This window comes from Molothrus ater, chromosome 1 (assembly GCF_012460135.2).
Source record: "Molothrus ater isolate BHLD 08-10-18 breed brown headed cowbird chromosome 1, BPBGC_Mater_1.1, whole genome shotgun sequence".
In the NCBI taxonomy this organism is placed as follows: Eukaryota; Metazoa; Chordata; class Aves; order Passeriformes; family Icteridae; genus Molothrus; species Molothrus ater.
Window position 1 is genome coordinate 1081888 of NC_050478.2, and position 23391 is coordinate 1105278.

The 23391-nt window shown below is 51.2% G+C and overlaps 2 protein-coding genes across 2 annotated transcripts in view; one reads left to right on the forward strand and one right to left on the reverse strand.

Annotated features, from left to right (window-relative positions):
• KLHL18 (kelch like family member 18) lies at nucleotides 1–20170 on the reverse strand. Its single transcript, XM_036396675.1, has 10 exons — nucleotides 20123–20170; nucleotides 10127–10257; nucleotides 9817–9957; nucleotides 7446–7644; nucleotides 4808–4968; nucleotides 3760–3896; nucleotides 2288–2510; nucleotides 1474–1578; nucleotides 1168–1279; nucleotides 1–381 (listed from the first exon to the last, which is right to left on the reverse strand). Exons 1-10 carry the CDS (start codon nucleotides 20168–20170, stop codon nucleotides 1–3), a joined length of 1638 nt encoding a protein of 545 aa, XP_036252568.1.
• KIF9 (kinesin family member 9) overlaps nucleotides 20171–23391 on the forward strand; it is a 22817-nt gene continuing 19596 nt past the window's right edge. Inside the window, exons 1-3 of the mRNA XM_036379212.2 lie at nucleotides 20171–20452; nucleotides 20994–21071; nucleotides 22564–22703. Coding sequence (XP_036235105.1) covers nucleotides 20210–20452; nucleotides 20994–21071; nucleotides 22564–22703 — 461 coding nt within the window. The 5' untranslated portion in view covers nucleotides 20171–20209. The remainder of the gene's footprint in view (nucleotides 20453–20993; nucleotides 21072–22563; nucleotides 22704–23391) is intronic.

Below are 23391 nucleotides of genomic sequence, written 5' to 3' on the forward strand. Positions count from 1 at the left end.
TCAGATAGTGAGGAGCGGCACGCAGCCCACGCCCACGCCGCCCTCGTGGCACACCATGGGCGCCATGAACGTCCAGCGGTCGCTCTCGGGGTCGTACATCTCCACCGAGCTGAGGTTGGACTGTCCGTCGTAGCCGCCCACGGCGTAGAGCCGGCCGCAGTTGGCCACCAGGGAGACGCGGCTGCGGCGGCTGTTCATGGGCACCATCAGGTACCACTGGTCGGAGCTGTAGAGCTCGGCGGCGCTCAGGAAGCCGGAGCCGTCGTAGCCGCCGCAGACGAACATGCGGCTGCCCAGGGCGGCCGCGCCGTGCCGGCAGCGCTTGTTCAGCATGGGCGCCACCGAGTGCCAGCTGGATGTGTGCGGGTTGTAGTACTCCACCTGCCAGGGGGAACGAGCACGGTCAGGGATGCTGCTGCTGCTGCTGCTGCTGCTGCTCTGCCTTGGGAATCGCCCTGGGGCATCCCCTGCGGTGCTGGGGCACCTCCGAACCTGGGGCAGTTTGGGGTTTCTTGTGGTAAATCGGGGAAGGGAAGGGTCTGGAGCAGGAGGAGTGGCTGAGGGAGCTGAAAGGACTGAACTGCTTTCAGTTAAAAGTTTGGCTGTTATGGGATGGTGCCTGAAGGGTTTGGGTTGGAAGGGACCTTAAAGCTCATCCAGTGCCACCCCTGCTGTGGGCAGGGACACCTCCCACTGTCCCAGGCTGCTCCAAGCCCTGTCCAGCCTGGTCTGGGACACTTCCAGGGATCCACTCTGTGCCAGGGCCTGCCCACTCTCATGGCCAGGAACTACATCCCAATATCCCACCTAAATCTCCTCTCCTTCAGCTCAAAGCCGTTCCCTGTGTCCTGTCCCTCCATGCCTTGTCCCCAGTCCCTTTCCAGCTCTCCTGGAGCCCCTTTAGGCCCTGGAAGAGGCTCTCTGGAGCCTTCTCTTCTCTCTCAGCCTGTCTCCATGTCCAAGGGGCTCCAGCCCTCAGAACATCTCCATGGCCCCAAGGGGATGAATGAGCCACTTCTGCTCCCCCTCAGGTTTTTCTGTTAGGGGTGGAAGTGACACAATTTGGTGGCACAACCACTGGGGGCTGTTTGGATGCCCAGGGATGGGACACAGAGCCCTCCAGCCCTGTGCTGAGGTGCAGGGGCTGAGCCCTGGCCAGGGCCTTACACTGTTGAAGATCTGGAGCCCGTCGTGCCCTCCGGACACGTAGATCCGGCCCTCGAACACGGTGACGCCGGCAGCACTGCGGTTGGAGCTCATGGGGGTCACTGCTGTCCACCTGGGGGGAGAGGGGACAGGTCAGCAGGACTCCCACAGATCGTTCCAAGCTTTCCTAGCGCTGGATTCTACCACCTCTCCTTTGCCCACTCCTTATTCAAGCCATTCTCACAGCCCTGACGCCCAGCGGTGCCAGGACGTGGAATGCTGGAGAGGAACCTTCTGGAAAAGCTCTGGGACACCAAGGGCTCTTACTTGTTTGTTTCTGGAGAGTAGGACTCCACCGAGTTGAGGGATGAGTTTCCATCGTAGCCACCACACACGTAGATCTGCCCATCCAGCACCACCGTTCCCATGGCACTGCAAGGAACAGCAGGACCCTCTGAGGTGCCTGGAGGTGCTGTCACCCTGTCCCCAACGCTGTGACCCCACACAGTCTGCCTGTGGCATCCCACCAAACTGCCTTTTCCCTGGATTCACCTCCAAACTGCTCAGTCCCACTTGAACTCTGAGCTCACAAAGGAGAAAGGTGCTCACGGCAGGAGCACCTCAAATCCTGAGTGTGGATTTGGGCGCCTCTCAAGAGAAAAATACATTGGGGGGCTGGAGTGTGTCCAGAGAAGGGAATGGAGCTGGGGAAGGGGCTGGAGCACCAGGAGTGGCTGAGGGAGCTCCAGAGAAACCTGGTGAGGAGCATGTACACCCTCTGCCCTGGACAGCCTGGGCCAGGGCTGGACAACCCCTTCCAGGAGGAATTTTCCCTGTATCCAACCTGAACTCTCCTGGCACAGCTTGAAGTCTTGTCCTGTCCCTGTTCCCTGGGAGCAGAGCCCGGCCCCCACCCGGCTGCACCAGCAACTAACCAAGGAAATCCCAGCTGCCTCCACACTGCCCCACTCCTCCTTTCCCATTTTTTCCCCCTACACACACACATCCTGCTGGGCGCCCACCACCTGCCACCACACTCTTCCTCCAAAATCATTTCTCCTTGCGTTTCAAGAGCCGCTCTCCCTCCAACCTCGTTTCCCCCAGCTTTTCCAGACGTCTCCTCCCTCTGAGCTGCCCATACCTCCTCTTACTGTTCATGCTTTCCACTTTGGACCAGGAGTCGGTGTCAGGGTTGTAGACCTCCACGGTGCTGAGCCTGAGCTGGCCGTCGTAGCCGCCGATGGCGTAGAGGAGCCCGTTGAGCACGGCCACGCCGACGCGGCTGCGCGCCGTGCCCATGGGCTGGCACCGCTCCCAGCGGTTGGCAATGGGGTCAAACACCTCCACCACGTTCAGGGAGTCGCCTGCATAGAAATTTGCTACTCAAATTAAAAGAGGGAGACCTGATGAAGCCCTAGGATGGCGAGGAGGGGTAGAGGGGTGCGTAAAGATGGGGTTGGCACGGGGAAATTGCCGGCTTTTCTTTGGGAAAATACCTGGGGAAAGATTCAACAAGGCCAAGTGCAGAGTGCTGCACCTGGCTACCTGGAAGTGCCCAAGGCCAGGTTGGACAGGGTTTGGAGCAGCCTGGGACAGTGGAAGGTGTCCCTGCCATGGAAGGGAGTGGAATGGGATGATGGTCACTATAGGACATGAAATAAAATGATGCGGACATGCAGCTCTCCAAGACAAAAAAGAGGGTGTTTAATTTCTGACTCTAACATTCCCAGATTTCCAAAAGTGACAGTGGATTGGAAGGTGACACTGCCACCTCTCCAATGATACTGGACAAACCAACAGTCCATCAAATTTCTTCTCCTCCATAAAAGAATGCAAACCAGTAAGTTATTTACATAAAGTGCGTGAGGAAGTTCATTACAAGAATGTACACATCAGAAGGCTTAGAAAAACTTAAAAAACCAGGGTGACAGGATGATCCTTAAGGTCCCTTCCAATCCAGACCATTCTGGGATTCTCTTCCTATCCTGGGCTCTCAGACCCCATTCCAGCCCTCCTGCTCCCACAGAGGCATTTCCCAGCCACATATCCCTGCTCACCCCCAGAGATGCCACTCTGAACAATCCCCGTTGTTCCCACACTCAAAAAGATCGGGGAACGTTTCCAAGCTCTGCCGTGCTCTGCACGAGGAGCCTGGACAAGTTCCCTCTGTGGAAGTGGCACCTCCACTGTCCTCCAAGGGGCAGCAGAGACCTGCAAGTCCCATCTGTGGTGTCGCTGCTTCCGGGGAGTGCAGCTCCTCTGTAGAAGGTTTCTCCTTGGTCACTTTCTGTTCCCTTTTTATGCCATGGTGAGGCTCGTGTCAAAGTGTTGTGATCCCACAACCCCAACGACATTGTGGAGATCCCTGCAAGTTCTGCTTGGGGCTCCAGGCATATCAAAGTCTTTAGGAATATGTCCTAAATAAGCCTCACTTGGACAGGATTTCAGAATGGAAGATGGTCAACTACAGACACAACCACCTCGAGGGTGTCACTGGAAGGGTCAAAGTGCTGCATGGAGGAGGAAAAACTGCACCATGCTTCCACAGGAGGGAATTCCAGCATCCCATCATCATCCCACCCAGCCCCTGGTGGTCTTTCCACTGCAAGGTACCTGCTGAGTTGAGTCCCCCCACGGCGTAGATCAGCCCCGCGATGGACGTGCAGCACCGCGGCCGCGTCTTGAACGCCGGCAGGTGCGGCCGGCGCTCGGGCATCAGGTGGTAATCCTTGGCTTCATCTACCAGATCCCTGAAACCCAGTGGTGCAGTGTTAGAGAGGAGATCTGACTGGCTGGAGACTGAGACTTGTTGGGGAAGATGAAACAGGAAGGCCTTATCAATATGATTGATATATTGCCCGGCAAAAGATTTTGAGAATATGGAAACTGTAAGTGAGATTGAAATGAAAGCAAGCTTTGAGATCCCTCAGTTGCTGAACAACTGGAAAACAATGGTGTGGCTTGGACTGAAGGCAATCAAACAACACCCTCTGCCTGCAGACAGCTCCAAGGGTCAGAGCAGACCCTGCCAGCTTGGCAGAAGGGACCCAAAGAGGAGATTTTATGGTTTAAAATGTAACACAGGATGGTAATGTAGTGATTCTTATAGGCTGTATGTAAATGCTATAGGATTTGTATTTGTACTAGATTGGTTAGTGAGAATTAGAATATTCAACACAGAAGATTTATTGTATTGTAATGGGAACCTCACTCTCTTACTTTTTTTACTCCCTTACGCTCTTACCCTCATACTCTCTCATCCTCTCATCCTCTCTCCCCCTCTCTTCTCTTGTGCCTGCTCTGAGCTGTGGCTGGCAGCTCCCAGGAGGGCCCTGCACCCCGGCCCTTGGCAATAAACCCCAAATGCCAAAAGGCCCCTGCACCCCGGCCCCTTGCAATAAACCCCAAATCCCAAAAGGCCCCTGCACCCAGGCCCTTTGCAATAAACCCCAAATCCCAAAAGGCCCCTGCACCCAGGCCCTTTGCAATAAACCCCAAATCCCAAAAGGCCCCTGCACCCAGGCCCTTTGCAATAAACCCCAAGTTCCATGACCTGGCTGCAGAGATCTCTGGTCTCTGTCCATGCCCACTGTCCTACCCCCTGACTCTCCCCCAGAGGCTGCAGGATGTGACTGTGGCAGCCTGCTGGCCCCAGGCTCACCTGCACTTGTGGCAGCAGCGCACCAGGTCGTCCTGCTGCACGCGGTCGCTGAGGAACTGCGGCCGGCACAGCGGCAGCCGGATCCGGGACAGCAGCTCGGGCAGGAAGGGCTCCCTCTGCTCCCTCTCGTACCTGATCCACGCCAGGGCAGCTTCAAACACCTGCCAGGAGACAGCAGGGCCAAGGTGCAGTCTGGGGGTGGTGCAAGTGGATGGGTGTTGGATTTTCTGACCCAGAGGTGGGACAACTGAGAGGTGTTTTAAAAACTTTTATTCCATTTTTAGTCTCGTGTGAAGAATGAGACAATACAGATGTTATAATTCATGTTATTACAATCAAAACCCAACTATTTCCTAATTACAATACATTATAAGTGTGTCTTAGCTTATCAACTTTTACCACACTATACTAGAAATACTTTAAAGCTAATAATCTAAAACTACTCCCTGTGAGTCCTACATCTTTCATAGTTCTACTTCTCCAAAATATCCAGTCTTTTTTAGAAAACTATCCTTTAAAACTTGCTTCTAGTTCCATTTCTCTCTCAACAATATCTATCCTATTCCATGGCACTTCTAAGTTAACATTTCTTTAAAGCTTGCTTCCAGTTCCATTTCTCTCTCAACATTATCTATCCTATCCCATGGCATTTCTACGTTAACATTTTTTTTTGTCTCAATGTTTACATATAAATATATACTATGTGAACCTTCTGTCAAACTTTAAAAATTCTCTACAAATTCAATTCTCACAGATGGGAATGAAATGACATGAAATCTTGGAATGGTTTGGAAGGAATCTCAAGGATCATCCAGTGCCACCCTTGCCATGGGCAGGGACACCTTCCACTATCCCAGGCTGCTCTAAGCCCTGTTTAACCTGGCTCTGGAGACTTCCAGGGATCTAGGGGCAGCCACAGCTGCTCTGGGAATTCAAGGGCCTCCTCACCCTCACCAGCAACAATTCCCAATTCCCAATCTCCCATCCATCCCTGCCCTCTGGCACTGGGAGCCATTCCCTGGGTCCTGTCCCTCCATGCCTTGTCCCCAGTCCCTCTCCAGCTCTCCTGGAGCCCCTCCAGGCCCTGCCAGGGGCTCTGAGCTCTCCCTGGAGCCTTCTCCTCTCCAGGGGAGCATTCCCAGCTCTCCCAGCCTGGCTCCATGCAGGTTTCTTTCCCTGCCTCTGACAATCCTGATCTCCTGTCCCGTGGGATGGGACATTCAGCACAGAAGTTTGCAGGGAGATGAGGGAGCTGCAAGGAGGATTTTGGCAGAGGAGGTGGCACAGAACACAAAATTGTGTTTATTTAGTGTCAGAAATCTGCAAACTGGGAATGGTGCTGCTCCATGAGAAACCAGGAGACAGGTTTGATGACAGGGATCCATCTCTGGATGACTGCACTGGAGACACCTGGAGCTGAGCTGGCCCCTTTAGGCTCCATCCCAGACACTGGAGGGGACAGTGAAGCCCCTCTCTGAAGCCCCACTGGATGACTCCAGCTACAGAAGGATCCTGGTGCCCTGGTCCCAGTTTAATTTGGGATCCACATTCCTGGGTTCACAGGACTCCCCATTAAAGTTATTGCAGCCTTTATGACCGACCAGAACAAATCATCAACTCTTTCTTGCATAGTGGCATCTGGAGTTTCTCCCAAAACAATTCCCAAACTTTCCAGTGCAAAAATGCTTCTCCAACAGCACCACAGGGATTAAAAACCCCAAACCAACTTTCTTCCACTCTGCAGGGTGCTACTGGAATTTCTGAAGGGTGGGGCTGGCAGTTGCCAGGGCAAGGGGAAATGTCCCCGGGATGGACTCTTTGGATCCTACCTGCTTTGGGAAAGACAGAGTGAGGAATTCTTGGTATGACACAGGAATGTGACTGGAATGTGGGGCAGGTTCCCCTCCCTCTCTTAGCCTGATTAAAGAAGCACATTTTTACCCTACAAGGAGAAGCTGGAGGTGTGCTCTGCCTTTGTCACCTCCTCAGGAACAGCAGGACACATTTCCAGGCTCAAGGACAGGCTCTGTTTTCCCTGCTCACTGTCAGCCCACACTGATGGATTCTCAAGGCTGTGGGAACACCCTGAACTCCTCTCACTCCCACAAACTCCCTGACAGGAGGGTGCAGCCAGGTGGGATTCCAGCTGTTCTCCCTGGGGACAAGGGACAGGAGGAGAGGAAACAGCCTCATGTTGTCCCAGCAGAGATTTAGGTGGGAATTTGCAAAAATTCCTTCATGGGGAGAGCTGTCCAGATGTGGCACAACTGCCCAGGGCATGGTGGAGTCCCTATCCCTGCAGGGATTTGAAAGCCATGTGGATGTGGCACTTGGGGACATGGTCAGTGGTGGCCTTGGCAGTGCTGGTGGAGGTGCTGGACTCGATGCCCTCTGAGGGCTTTTCCAAGCTCTGTGATTCTGTGATCCTAAAAAAGCCCTGCCTTCTGTTTCTTTAGGACCAGGCACAGGAAACCATCACAGCTCTGTCCAGCACCTCTGAGTGTCCCCACTGTGCCAGGACATCTCAGCTTCACTCAGCCCAGGCACAGAACAATTCCCATTCCCATTCCACTCCCAAGCAGCAAGAAACCCCTCAAGGTCAAACCTTCCCTGGCCAAGCCCCACTCCAGGTACCCACCTGCTCTTCAGACTTCACGTTGAGCTCATCCCTGGAAACGAGCTCCAGGACATCCTCGAAGGGCAGGGCCAGGAACTCCTCGGACATGGAGACCTCCACGAAGTGCTGGTGGATGAAGCTGTTGGCAGCGTCGTAGAGCACCGTGCACATCATGGTCTCTGCAAACTGCCGCACACCCAGGCAGTTCTTGGGGTGAAGCCTGGAAAGGGGAGCAGGAGAGAACGGGAATGTCAGGATAACGGGGGAGAAGATGGCTGCTCCTGGATCCCTGGGAGTGCCCAAGGTTGGACACTGGGGCTTGGAGCAGCCTGGGACTGTGGGAGGTGTCCCTGCCATGGCAGGGGTGGAATGGGATGGGATTTCAGGTCCCTTCCAACCCAAACCATTCCAGGATTCTGGGAAGCACAGGAGGACACACAGTGCAGTGGAAGATGTGTCCTGTCCTCTCCAGTGTCTGTCACAGACACATTTTATGAAAAATCCTTTCCCTAGGATTTTTTCTCCTGAGAAGCTGAGAGGCCTCAGGAACAAAATGTAACCAATGGTTATCTGCAGCTGTGGAATGCAACAGGTGGATCTGTGATTGGGCTCATGTGGTTGTTTCTAATTAATGGCCAATCACAGCCCAGCTGGCTCAGACTCTCTGTCTGAGACACAAGCCTTTGTTATCATTCCTTCTTTTTCTATTCCTTGCTATCCTTCTGATGAAATCCTTTCTTCTATTCTTTTAGTATAGTTTCAATATAATATAGATCATAAAATAATAAATCAGCCTTCTGAAACATGGAGTCAGATCCTCATCTCTTCCCTCATCCTAAGACCCTGTGAACACGGTCACAAGTGTCCTCTCACCCAGGAGCTCCTGCACAGGGAGCTCCAGGTGAATCCAAGCCAGAGCCAGAGGATGGAAACACAAATGTCCCCTTGTCCCTGCCAAAGAGGCATTGGATAGATCCAGGTGGCTCTGGGAGCATCCACAGCTTCCTTGGGCACCCTGTGCCAGTTCCTCCCCACCCTCCCAGCCAGGAATTCCCAATTCCCAATCTCCCATCCATCCCTGCCCTCTGGCAGTGGGAGCCATTCCCTGGGTCCTGTCCCTCCATGCCTTGTCCCCAGTCCTTCTCCAGCTCTCCTGGAGCCCCTCCAGGCCCTGCCAGAGGCTCTGAGCTCTCCCTGGAGCTTCTCCTCTCCAGGGGAACATTCCCAGCTCTCCCAGCCTGGCTCCAGCCCTGGAGCAGCTCTGGGGCCTGCTCAGGATCTCTGCAGCAGCTTCAGGTCCTTGTGCTGCTGGGTGGGGAACTGTCACATGAGGGTGACTCTGAGGGCTTGGTTACAACACAGCTGCCTAAAAATATCCCAATTCTCAATTCCACTTAAGAAGGAGAGCTCAGTGTCCACGTCCCAGCTCTCCAGGGTGGCCAGAACCCACTAAGTTTTGGTTATTAACCAAACTGGCAGCTGTGCACTCAAAGCCAGGACTTCACTTAGGACACCTGGCTGCTCCTGGTGGATGTGGGAGCATTTTGGTGGCCAATCCCTGTATTTGGTGGGTGTGTTTAACATCACACCACAGAATGCCCTGAGCAGCTGCAGAGAAGCCAGGCTGGGAAAAGTGAACACGTCAGACTCCCTGGCAGGGCTGAGAATCCATGTGGAATGTGGACAAAGAGTATCCCAGCTTTCCATTTCCACACCCTGCTGCTGGAACAGCCTCACAGCCAAACACCAGTGAGGAAATTGAAAAACCTGGGACCAGTTTAGGGCTGTGGCACAGTTTCCTGTCCAGCTCCTGGGCTGAGGCACTGTGTTCCTCCCCTTTAGCACACCCAGCAGCAGGAAGGGCAATTCCTGCCACTATGGGCTCTCAAAAAGGGAAATGTCTCCTCAGTTTTGCTCTGAGTTTTGATTCCTGTGGCTGGCCAAGGTCTTTTACTGTGTGCCCAAAAAGGAGTGATAGGTTATTCTGAAGGGAATGAGAATGGAGAAGGAGAAGAGGGCATGGCTTCTCACTGCCAGAGGGATGGGAGATTGGGAATGAGGAATTCCTGGCTGGGAGAGTGGGGAGGACCTGGAATTCCCAGAGCAGCTGTGGCTGCCCCTGGGTCCCTGAAGTGTCCAAGGCCAGGTTGGACATTGGGGCTTGGAGCAGCCTGGGACAGTGGGAGGTGTCCCTGCCCTGCAGGGGGGGGATTGGGATGGGCTTTAAGATCCCTCCCAACCCAATTTGTGTTCCATAACTCTATGGATGCCAAGTTTTGGGATGCACACTCCTCATCCCTCTAGAAGGACACATCCTGCTCCTCCCAAGCTGGACACAGGTGAGAGAACCTCGCTGCTGGAATCCCCCCAGGATCCCCCCAGCCCCACTCACCTCTCCCTGAGGAAGGTGCAACAAGCGTCCTTGATGTTCTGCAGCTGCAGGAAACTCGCCCCCATGAGCAGAGACTGCACATTCTGCTGGTCTATGGCCAGGTGACCATTATAGGCAAAGTTGATCAGAGCCTCCAGAGCACTGAAAACAAGGAGAAAGGGCAGGAAATGCACTGAACTCCAGCTGGGACAGCACTCTGCCAACAGCAGGATGCTCTGTGGGACCACTCACATGGGAACAGGCTTTGAGCCTTGCACACACAGCGAGGCAGGGCAGCCGTGGTCCCTGGGACTCCCCCTGGGAGTTTTACCTGGGATCCATGCCCTGCATGACAATCTCGTCCTGCTTGCACTCCATCATGTCGTTGGTGAACATGGCGTGGAAGTAGGGGATGGACGCGGCCAGCACGATCCGGTGAGCGCTGAACTTGTGGTCCCCCACCTACAGCAGGGAGAGCAGGGAGGAGAAGGGATCAGCACCAGCCACTGCTCCAGGGACTCCCTGCAGCTGGGACAATTCACCTGTGGGCAGCTCTGGAAGGAATCTGAGACAGGACCTCCGAGCTGTTTTTGATGATGTGATTTATTTTCTTATCTTCCACACAGGCAGGAAGGGTGAGCTCAGCTCACACCTTCACTGCACGGCTCACAAGGTCACAGGACCCTTACTTAAAGATCTTTTAAGGATTTATTGACCAATAGATCACTGCCAACATGGCCAGGTGACCTAAACATGATATTTATGTTTTTGACCTTAAATATTTTGTCCTTAAATATTACATCCTGAACTATATCCTAAATATTAATATTATATCCTTAAATCTTTTGTCTTATGCTACAGTGTAAGCTTTCTTAGCCAATCATGTTATGGCACACAAACTTACAGTACTGCATTCTAAACTCCTTGCTTACCTCTGTAACTGCTTTTATTTTTGTATCTTGAATTCTAAAACTCTAAACTTTCCTCTTCTTAGCTTAACACGTCTCTGCTTTAAACTACAGATCCACATTCTGGTTTCTAGCACCTCAGTTGGGAAGCCTTTTCCAAGGTCTCCGATCAAATCCTGGGTTTCATTCTAAGCTTTGGCTTACAGCCCCAAGGCTCTGAGAGCTCCCAGCATTTTGGATTCCAACATGCAGCATCCCACGAGGGGATGGAGCTCCAGGCCCTGGAGAGGAAGGAATGTTGGCAGAGCAGCTTCCCACCCTGACTTCACACAGAGAGCACAAACTCCAGCCTGGCCAGAGCTTTAGAAACACAAAAAGACAGCAAATTTCATAAGGCAAGGCCACAAAGGGAAGTGATTCCAGAACCTGGGAGCTGACAGCCCCTGCCCACATCCCTGGGGTTTCCATTCCCTCCCTCCCTGCCAGGTGAGGACTCTCTGTGTGCCCAGGTGCTGCTCAGGACAGGGAAATCCCTCAGGACACTGCTGAGCTCTGGGTTTGGGAATTCCCAGTGGGAAGGGCTGGCACAGTGTAGGTGTTGTTGTATTCATGGAAGGGATGGGATTATGGTTAGATTAAGAATGATTTATTGTTTAGATAACATCAGTCTCAAAGGTGATGAGATTTATAAGATAGTAAGTAGTCAGCCATAGTCTAAGATGGTAATAAATTCTTTGTTGTAAGACAGTATATAACTTTCTAATCCAATGGACAGTTGTTATAGAGTATGTTTTGGGTTTTTTTTATTACCTTTATTTTTTTTTACCTTATTATTACCTGTTTTCTTATTACCTTTATTTTTTTCTACTATAATGTGGATACTTTTGTCTAATAAGGTCTGATTACATGTACACACATATGTTTCTATAATAATATCTAAACTCTTATTCTATATAATCACATTACTGCATTATTATATTATAAAACCCTTCATCACCTTATCTAAGAGTTTATTACTTATTTAAGGTATATTCTTACTTATAGAAAATTATAGATATATATATAACTTATAGAAACAACTTATAGAAAGGTGTAGATATATATAACTTATAGAAACACAACTTATAGAAAGTTATGGATATATATATAACTTATAGAAACACAACTTACAGAAAGTTATAGATGTATATAACTTATAGAAACACAACTTATAGAAAGTTATAGATATATATAACTTATAGAAACATAAGTTTATGATTTCTCTGTCCAGTGTCTGTGTACCTTGTTTTCACATCAATTTAGGCTTCTTCTAAGGCTGTACTTTTGTGTTTGTGAGGATTTCTATCTTTCAGATTCCCACAACACAGGAGCAGCCACAGCCTGGGTGACCAAGGGCACAATTTTGCTGCTTGGCCTGTCCCCATTCCAGCCTGGAGGCTCAGGAACCCTCCCTGCCCAGCAGCTCCAGCACTTCCAGCCCATCCCTTGCCCATTCCCTCAGCAGCTCTCCTGGCCCAAGCCAGTGATTTATCAATAATAAATCCCATTATTGATACCCCTCCCCGCTGCTGGGAAATCCCTTCCTGTGTGTCTCAAACATCCCAACACACAGAAACACTTCAGTTTTCCTTCTGCTGTTTCTGAAAGGTGAGAGAACAAGGCCTCCTCTTATCTCTGAAATCCTGTAAGGAATTCACTCCAACTGGAACAGTTCCTTTGGTTTGTTTGCATGAGTGCTCCCATTCAGGCTGAGTGTGCAAGAAAAGCAACATTTTACTTGACTTTCATTTCCCCACTAAGCTCAAGCTGCCAAAAATCACAACTGTCCAAATCTCATTTCAGCTTTTTAATAAATGAAACGTGGTGCTAAAATTGAACAGGCACCTCTTAAAGTGAAACACCTGCTTCAAATGCATACAGTGACCTTCTATTTATAGGCAAAATTATCTTTATAACTAAAGATAACAGGAATTTCAACACCAAGGTTGTATTTACTCAAACCCCAAGCCTGTAGTGTGACCCAAGGAGGAGAAAAAGGCCCTTATTTCAGAAAATAACTGCAATTTACAGAGCCCAGGTGGCAGCTCTGGGGCCCTCATGACAAGAGTGACATTGAGGAGCTGGAGGGTGTCCAGGGAAGGGAATGGAGCTGAGAAGGGGCTGGAAAACTCCTGAGGGAGCTGGGAAGGGGCTCAGCCTGGAGCAAAGGGGGATCAGGGGGGCCCTTGTGGCTCTGCACAGCTCCTGCCAGGAGGGATTTGGGATCTTATCCCAGGGAACAGGGACAGGAGGAGAGGGAACGGCCTCAGGCTGGGCCAGGGCAGGCTCAGGATGGAAATTGGGAAAATTTCCTCATGGAAAAGGGGGTGAGGCCTTGGAAGGGACAGCCCAGGGCAGTGGTGGCTCCCCATCCCTGGTGGGATGTGACATCTCCATGTGGATGTGGCACTTGGGGACACGGTCAGGGGTGGCTTTGGCAGTGCTGGGTCATGGCTGGACTCAGTGATCCAGGAGGGCTTTTCCAACCTAAACCATTCCATGATTCCACGGCCCAGTCCCTGGCCAAGGGTGAAGGGTTCCAGCAAGAACCTCTCCAGGGCTGCACCAGAGGAGCTGCCATCAAACAGCCTCATGATCTCCTACACAGCTGGGCCATGCAGAGCATCCTGCCGGGTTCCTGTGGGGTAAGGACAGCTGGGATCAATCACCACTGGGACGAAATCCTTTGGGTCTGGGATTGCCCAGTACTGCCCCTCCTGTGCTCCCAGACTGGGAATGGTCCCTGTGAGCAGGAGATCCAGAGCCTGGGAAATACTCCCTGGTGCTGGACAAGACAAAAGCTGGGACTCCTTCTCTTTGGAACTTGCTCCTGGAATGGTGGAGAGCCCTTGGGGAGATGGAGAAATTGGGATCTCTGCTCTAAAAGCATCATTGTGTTCATTCCATCAGTACTTCACGGAGAGTCCCCAAGGAACAGCTGCATTTCCTGCTGCAGGCAAAGGACAAGATTTTCCTGTGGAATATGGAAAATCCTTCCAAGGATGAATTCATTCAGCTCATCCTCATATCTTCTTTCCCAAAAAGGGCTCCTTACCTCCAGAGCCAAAGGCTCTCCCTTTCCAGGAGTAACTTAATGCACTTTCCTGATGGAGTCACATAAGGGGAAAGTGGGAAAGAGCTCATCCTCTTCCTGATGCCTTGTGCAGGCTGACCTAGAACAGAGGCTGGGCAGAGCTAAAGAATAAAGCAGGGATTTATTAAAAGGATCTCCTCCATGGATGCACCTTGGGCAGCACCAGAGCCCAGCCAGGGCTGCACCCAAGATGAACCAAAATGGCCCCAAAATGCACCAGCGCTCCCGGGGTCTCTCCCTGGGATCAGTTCTGCTCCATTTGCACCTTGCAGTTCATTGTCCCATTCCAGCTTCAGCCCCTGCAGTCCCACCCCACTTGTTTTTCTCTCTCCAGCCCACGGGGTTTGTGCTCTTGGGCTGAGATTTGGATCATTTGTCCTTGGTGCCCAGCTGGAGCAGGAATTGTTTTGTCTCCCTGCTCTGTGCACAGAGCTCAGCATGCCCTGATGTGAAGCCCAGACCCACACACTAAAGCAGCACAGAACCTGAAAATATAAAAGCCAAACCCTGAGGCATCAACACCATTCCAGGATGTTCTGTTTTACAATTTATAATTTTAGGTCCTTTGCTTTTAAGGCCAAGGATTCTGTTTTCCAGAAGAAGGAGCTTTGCAAGCATCCCTCCTGAGCCCAGCAATCCTGGAATTCCCTTCTGAGTGGGTGACAAAGGAATCTGGCCCTGGACACCCCCACAGCCCCACATGCTAACAAATTCCAGGGCACAAGGAGCCTTTCTCCAAGGAAAAGGGTGTAGGTGGGAGAAAGGCATTTCTTGTGTTCCTGACGTCACCACCCTGCAGAGCTGAGAACTCGCAGAGTTTTGTGCTGCAGAGGTCTCAGAAAACCCCAAATCCACCTTTTCTGTGGGATGCTGGCACTGAGGACAGAGCTGGTGTCCAACCCCTCCCAGCCCTGTTCCCTGTTTTGCCAGGGATAGGTAATGGGATGCAGCTGGATCAGGACAATCCCAAACACAAATCCAGGCTGGGGGGACAAGGGGGACAATGAGAAGGGAAGGATTTGGGGCTGTGGGTGGATGAGGAGCTCCACATTCCCTGGACAGAAACCCCCCTGTCCTGGGCTGATCCCCCAGTGTGGGCAGCAGGAAAGAGGGAATTCTGAATGGCTCCCACTGCCAGAGGGCAGGGATGGATGGGAGATTGGGAATTGGGAATTCCTGGCTGGGATGGAATTCCCAGAGCAGCTGGGGCTGCCCCTGGATCCCTGGCAGTGCCCAGTCCAGGTTGGACATTGGGGTTTGGAGCAGTTGGGATGGTGGGAAGTGTCCCTGCCATGGCAGGGGTGGGAATGGGATGGTCCTGAAGGTCCCTCCAGGCCAGAGCATTCCAGGATTCCATGAGAATTGTGACCAATTCCTTTGAAGCAGAGGACACATCCCCTCTGGAGGTACAACAAAGCCAAACTCCCAGAGAATTCCCTGCCAGCTCAGAGAAACCCAACTCCTTTTTGGAATTCCAGTTCCTCCCCTTCCCACAGGGACAGGGAGCATCCTGAGGGGATCAGCTCCAGCCCTGCTCTCTTCAATGCTCCTGAAGGGACAGCAAAAAGGAATTTTGTGTTATCCTGGAACTAAAAAACCTCATATTTCTGTAAGGGGAGAGTAGACAGCAGCCCAGAGCTCGGGGGAATCACATCCAGGCAGAATCCCAAAGAATTCCTGTCTGCTGGGTGCCAAGGTTGGAATCACACCCTCACCTGCAGCTCTCCTGTGCACAATGCATCATCTGCTCTTCCAATCTCTCCCATAAAACAGATATTCCCTCTCTTTCCAGGCCTGCTTTCCTGGAGGATCTCCCAAACATGCTGCAACATCTGCAGCACAGCCAGGCACTGAGTTTCCAAGGATCCTGCTGAGATCAGGCAGGCAGCCTGAGCTGTCTGGAATTCCACTTTTCCAGAGGCTCCTCCACCTCTGCATCAGCTCTCAGGGGTGCAACTGCTCCAGTTTTTGAGTGGTTTGGAGTTAACAGTCTGCTCTGGAAAACCTGGGACCAGGCTGGGAGAGGAGCCACCAGGGCTATGACCTGTTGGTGCCATTGGGATTGGACACAAAGCAAATATTGTACCCTCTCCACAGCTGGGAATTATTTCAGTTTGCCAGACCTGGGTTATATTTTAGGAGACTTTTCTAACTGGTCTTGGAGTTAGTCATGGAAAAATGGCATTGGAGTGGCTGAGATCCACAGGAGGAGCTGCAGCAGCAAGAGGAGCTCACATCAACTCTGCCCTCCAAGGATTTGGGGAGGCACAACCCCTCCCTCTTGCCACAGTTTGGCCAGGATTGCTGGAGGTGCCAGCCTGGCACTTGGATCATTCTCCCCCAGCTGGAAAGGGATTTATCCCTCTTGATTTGTAAGGAAGGAATAGGATGGATCTGCTTGCCCTGGTTTCTGCATTCCAGCAGCCTCTGATGTGTCCCTGGAGAGCGCTCGCACCCGGCCTGGAGCACAGACAGAACCCAAATCTCAGAAAAACAAAACTGCCCAGGCTGCTTTCATCCTGCAGGGATGAAACAATTCCAGAAACAATGCTCAGGAAGAACACCAGCACTGAGGAATTGCTTTTGTGCTGGTAAAGATCAGGATCTGCAGCTCAGGGAATGAACACGCGAGCCAGAATTCTCTTGGGGTTTTGCAGTGTTTAGTGGGGAGCTGTGAAGGGAAAAAGACTGGAAACCCACTAAAAATAAGGAGGAGAAGTTCTGAGAGAGGAATTCTGACCTTTGGCTTGTCCCCAGCTGGAGTTCAAAGCCTCAAACCCCACCAAATTAGAAGAAAAAAAGGCTCAGAGCCTCATGTCTGCTCTGTCCATGACTATTCCAGGCCCGGTGTTTCCCTGCCCCTGTGGAACCTCCATCACCTTTTCCATCACCAGCAGGACTGGATGAGGAGGAAAGCACAGCTTCCCCTCCCAGAACACAACTGGGATGGGGATCAGCTGGGGAGAAGGGCTGCCTTGGTTATTTCATGGCCACACCAATGCCCAGCCCAGTGATTCTCAGACAAGAAAGCAGAAATGTGGCTTTGCTAAGCAAAATTCCGATTTTTTTTTTTCCAAAGGAAAAGGACTAACCACAGCCTGAGGTGTGTCTCCTCCCTGCCCTCCTCCCTGCAGCCCATCCATGTGTGTTCCTAGCAAATGAATATTTAATTAAACATTTCGGAGAGGCTCCAAAGGGAACTCTGAGGGAACATCGGGAGCAGCCCTGACCTGCAGCTGTTAAAGAGACAGGGAGAGAAAAGAAATCCCCCAAAAGAATTCCCAAATCCATGAGCTGGAGCATTGGGCACATCAAGATCCAACTTCTAGGACAAAGGGGTGTTTGGAAGCTTTTTGGTTTAGAGATGGGACAGACAAAAAGTAGCAGGAGTGGAAAAAAGGGGAAGGAAAAAAGGGGAATAAATTCACTGCAGTGGTGTGGGAGCATCAGGATCCACCTGGAGGTTCCTCTGGGATGGACTTGGAATATTTCTCCAAGCTTTTATCTGAGAATCCTGGAATGGGCTGGGCTGGGAGGGATCTCAAGGATCATCCAGTGCCACCCCTGCCATGGCAGGGACACCTCCCACCGTCCCAGGTGCTCCAAGCTCACTCCCTGGCCTTGGGCACTGCCAGGGATCCAGGGGCAGCCCCAGCTGCTCTGGGAATTCCATCCCAGCCAGGAATTCCCAATCTCCCATCCATCCCTGCCCTCTGGCACTGGGAGCCATTCCCTGGCTCCTGTCCCTCCATGCCTTGTCCCCAGTCCCTCTCCAGCTCTCCTGGAGCCCCTTCAGGCCCTGCCAGGGGCTCTGAGCTCTCCCTGGAGCCTTCTCCACTCCAGGGGAACATTCCCAGCTCTCCCAGCCCGGCTCCAGCCCTGCAGCAGCTCCATGACCTTCACATTCCTTCCTTATTCTGGGTGAGAATCACCCAAATTCTGTCCCTGCTGGAAACCCAGCCTGGATTTCCAGTGGGAAAACATTCCTGAGCCAGGGCAGGGCCCGTTTGTGCTGGCTGTGTCTGGGGGGCCTGAGTGATCCAAAGGCACCTCCAAGCTCCAGCTGGGACAAACTCCTGCTCAGAGCCCCAGCAGCTGGAGCAGCCAGGCTGGGCTGGGAATGGGGAGGGAAGGTTTGGCTGCACCGATCCCAGAACCACCACGTGGGCACTGGGAGAGGGGATGGCCAGGGGCAGAGGCAGCTCAAGGTGGGATATTTTCACAGCATGACTCAAGAGAAATGAATGAAATGCTTGGAATTCCAAGCTGTGGGTGTAGGAGGGAAAGCTGGAATGCTTGAAACAACAGGGACAGAGGACTGACAAGGAGGCAGGTGCTGCTGGAATCTGTCTTGGGGATTTTGGGAAGGAATTCTTCCCTGTGGGAGTGGGGAGGGGCTGGGATGGAATTCCCAGAGCAGCTCTGGATCCCTGGCAGTGTCCCAGGCCAGGCTGGCTGGGGCTTGGAGCAGCCAGGGACAGTGGGACGTGTCCCTGCCCATCCAAGGGGTGGCACTGGATGATCCTTAAGGTTCCTTCCATCCCAAACTGCTCTGTGATGGTTTTGATCTTCCCTAATATGTTTTAAACCTCTGTAGGGATAAAGAGGATTCAAATAGCTCTTTGCTATGGAAAATTCACAGAAATGGATAATTATTCTCAGGAATTTTAGAAACAATGGTGAGGAATTTATCCAAGATAAGACTGGGATCCTAAACCTCCTCCTATTGTCTCCCAGAAACGTGGGACTGCCAGGATCTGGCCAGGATCTTCTCCTGCCACACCAACACCCAGTTTAATCCTAAACCCACTACGCTCTGCACCCCAAACCAGCTTTGCCACAGAAATCCCCCAGGTTCCAGCCCAGGCTGTCACCAGCATCACCCTGCAGAAGGGAGGAGCTCTCCCAAGGAGGATCCCAGCCCCTCCTCCCGTGCCCATGGAATGCTCCCCACCCCACAGCCCGGCGGGTTTCAGGAGGCTGAGTAGGCTGGCAGCACCTCCCCGGTTAATTAAAGCGCAGAGTTAATTGTGCAGTGACTCAGAGCTGCGTGGAGCTCCCAGCCCACCAGCTCCTGCGAGGCTGCAATCCTGAGGGATTCCAGCAGCTCCTGCCTGGCACAGGGACACTGCCAGCCCCCCCAGCAGAGCCAGGGACACGATCCTGAGCGCTCACCACGATCCTGAGCGCTCACCACGCTTGTGGATTGGGTGTTGTTGATTAATTTGGATCAATTTCTTTGAATGCTAAGAAGGGATGCTCCCATAAGAGAATTCCCTGGAAAACAACCTAGGGAAAGGTATCCAGAAGTTGGTCCCTAAACCTGGATCCTCTGAGACCCCACTGGGCTGGGGAGGTCCAACACCCCTGACACCCCACAATAAGGGGGTTTGAGGGGGGGTCTCAGCTCTGTCTCTGCTGCCAAAGCCATGGGAAGGGGGGACCTCAGCTCCTGCTCCTGTCCCTTTCATCCCCCACCAGAGGGGTCTGGGGGAGATCCAGCTGCCTCCTTCCCTCTGGAAAAGAGAATGGGGAGGTCCCTCAGCCCCCTCTGTTAAGGGTTGGGGTCCCCCCTCACGGGTCTGGGGGTTCCTCAAGTGCCCTCTCCAGAAGCTGAGGTTCCTCAGATCCCCCAGGAATGGGGACGGAGGGGTCCCTCAGCTCCCCCTTCTGAGGCTGGGGACCCTCAGCCCCCCTCAAAGCCTGTGGGGGACCCTCAGCCCCCTCTGTTAAGGGGTGGGATCCCTCCTCAGGGGATTCCTCAAGAAGATCCCTCCAGAAGCTGAGTCCCCAGGAATGGGGATGGGGGGGTCCCTCAGCTCCTCTGTCTGACGCTGGGCTACCTCAGCCCCTCTCAATGGCTGTGGGAGTCCCTCAGCCCCCTCTGTTAAGGGTTGGGGACCTCCCTTATGGGTCTGGGGGTTCCTCAAGTCCCCCCTCCAGAAGCTGAGCCCCCAGGAATGGGCATGGGGGGGTCCCTCAGCTCCCATTTCTGAGGCTGCGGACCCTCAGCCCCCCTCAAAGGCTGTGAGGGTCCCTCAGCCCCCCTCAGGGACCCCCAGATTCCCCCTCAGCCTCCCCCTCCCCAAAACCCGTGACCTCCTCAGGGGTCCAGGTCCCCCGTCAGGAGCCGGGGGGTCCCTCGAGCTCTCTGAGCCCCCTGAGGGTTCGGGGTCCCTCATCCCCATCAGTGACCGCGGTTCCCTCGGGGTCCGAGCTCTCCCAGCCCCGCTCCGACCCCTCCGGTGCACCCTCGCCCCCGCCGCCCCCGGGGGCCGGGCCGCACCTTGAGCGTAACATCGCAGAGCTTTCCCTGCCGCCGGATCTCGCCCATCACTCCATACCCGCGGCTGGGCAGGTCTCCCACCGAGAAATGCACCAGATCCTCGGGATCCAGCTCCGGGTCCGCCGCCGCCGCTTCCAGCATCGTCCCGGCCACTCCCGTCCCGCTGCCGTCTCGCTTCGCCCCCGCCGTGCGCTGGCCCCACCCGGCCGCCGTATGCGGGGCTACTTCCGGGCTCTCCCGGAAGTAGCCGTTGCCATAGAGAATCCGGAAGTGGACGCTGCCATGGCGACCCCGGACGCCACGCCGGAATCGACTGCAGAGGGGTCGCAGGTGGGACAGGCCCCGGGGCTCGCCCTCCCCTCCTCAAGGGGCGATCGGAGGTCGTATCCCCGCACAGGCGGCATCAGCCCCCCCAGGCGTCGCCCCCCTGCCCCCGGGCATCGCCCCCCACCCGTCTCGGGGGGTGCGCTGGAGGGAAACACGGCGTGATTCGGTTTGAAGGGACCTAAAGATCATCCAATTCCACCCTCTGCCATGGCAGGAACACCTCCCACTGTCCCAGGGTGCTCCCAGCCCCAGTGTCCAACCTGACCTGGGGCACTGCCGGGGGTGCAGGGGCATCCACAGCTTCCCTGGACAGGTCCCAGCCCTTCCAGGGGGATTTTCCCCAAATTCCTGCCGAAATCTGAGCTGTGGGAAGGGGAGCATCCCACTGGCAAGGCTTTCCCGGGCAGGTCCCAGCCCTTCCAGAGGGACTTTCCCCAAAATCCTGCCAAAATCTGAGCTGTGGGAGGGGAGCCTCCCACTGGCGAGGCTTTGGAGATGTGTGGATGATGCCCACGTGGGATTTGGGGCTGTTTTTCCCTGGCAGGAGGAAGAGGAGCAGGAGAGCTCTCAGGGGCAGGAAAAGAGTGCAACTTCTGCGGCCAAAGAAGAGAGTGAACAAGAGGTAATTCCAACGGATCCTGGCATGGTTGGGGTGGGGAGTGATCTCAAACCCACCCCCTGCCCCAGGCAGCTCCAAGGCTGGGAATAATGCCAGTCGCTTGGTTTAAAATGTTAAAAGTTTAAATTTAAAAATTTGAATTTTTAGCAACTTAAATTTTTAGCGATTTTAAATTTTTTAAAAGTAATTTTAAATTTTAAAATTTAAATTTTTAGTAATAAAATGGTTATAAAAATAGTAATACAAATTAGAGTAATAAGAATTTGGACAATGGGAGTTAGGAGAATAAAAACAAAGACAGATGGGCAATTCAGGTGCCTTCCTGGGCAAATTAACCCACACTAACAAAGGATTAACCCTTAAAACCAGCAGCCTGTTGCATATTTATATATCTCATACATGATGCAAAAATTCTTTGGTTATTGTCAGCTCCCCCCCTTCATCTTGTTGGCTCCTTCATGTCTGGAAGGAAGCAGCTTGTGTCTTTCCTGATAAGGAGGCAATAATTCTTTTCTTGGGGATTTTTGGTGTCTTGTTGCTGTTATCTCTGTGCAAAGAATTCCTTGATTATCTCATCCTTTTCTTGAGCTAGTTGCAAAAAGTATCTTACATCTCATAGTTTCTATTTTAACATTATATAATGTAAATATACATGTATAATGTAATTATATAATGTAAATATTGAATATAAATATATAAAAGAAATATAATATTATATAAGGTAATACTATAGTTAAATTATATAATTATAATATTATATAATGTAATATTATACAATGTATATAATATTATATTTACATTATATAATACATATATACAATGTAATAATATATATAATATTATATATTAGATATTAGATATTAGATATAATATTATAATATATAATATAATACATGATATATAAAATAGATAAAATATATAATAATATATATTATATATAATATATATTATTATATATTATATTATATATAATATATATAATATATAATATATAATATATATTTTATATATATTATATTTACATTATATAATATGTATATACAATGTAATAATATATATAATTATAGAATTTTATAAATATAAAATTCTATTTACCACATTACTTTAAAAAATGAATATAGTACTACTAATGAATACAGCATAACACATCTAGTATTCCTTTTAATATCTGCAAAGAGCCATCTAACATGCACTTTTCACAAAGCCCCAGTGTCCAGCCTGGCCTGGGACACTTCCAGGGCTGCTCTGGGAATTCCCTCCCCTCTCCTGGTGTTCACAACCACTCCCAGCAATGATTGCTGTTGTCCTCATCTGCCCAAATCCCACAAAGTTGCAGCAAGGAAAATTGGCATTTGTTTAGAATTTCTCCTCTCTTTGATTCCTAGTGAAGCTCTTCCCAAAAAATTTTCCCTTCCTTCTTTCTCTGCTGTTTTTCTTGCTTTGGAGAAGTAATTCCCAACTGCTCCAACGTTGGGTTTTGGTTTTTTTTGGACAGGTTTCTGTGAGCTCTGTGAAATTCCAGGAGCAGGAGCAGAAGCACAGCCCAGAGCAGGGGAAGAAGGAGAAGGATGAGGACCAGGAGAGCATCATCTCCTCACTGCTCTGTGACAAAGAGCACGAGGGTGAAAGCCCCAGGTATGCCTCAAATGTTCCCCTGTGCAGTGGTTTAGATTTCTTAATTTAAAACTTTTTAAATTTATATTTTATTTTAATTAATGTTTATGATGTGCTGGTTAATTGGTTAATTACTAGTGTATTTATTTTTTGTTGTGAGATAGGATTAGGAGAAAGGTGAAGTAGGTTTAAAACTTTTAAAAGGGTATAAAGAAAGTTTTATTAATAGTGATTCAAAGGAAAAAAAAAGTAGTGAGAATTAAAATAAACCTTTCAGAATACTTCTCTTCCCTCCCCCACTTTTTAAAAAATTAATAATATAAAGAAATGATACCTAAATTTTTAAATTTAGTTTATTATTTTTAGAATAGTGTTTTATTTTTTTTTAAGTTTATTTAGGGAGAGAAGTCTTTTTTGTTAAGGTTATGGAGATTTTTTTACAAGAAGAAAAAACCAGTTTTTTTTGTGGTTTTTAATTTTCTTGTGAATAACAGCTGCCCAGGGAACTTTGTTCCTGATACCCTGCTTTAAACCCAAAAAAATCCTGGCTCAGCTCCAACCCCCACAATTCATTTTACAGCAGGTAAACTGTGAGGGTTAAAAAAATCCTGGATGTACCAGAAATCCCAAAGATTTTGTCCCAAACCAGAAGCTGTCACTGCTTATTGCACAATTATTGAGCACGGGCTGTCTGCAGGAAGTGTTTGAG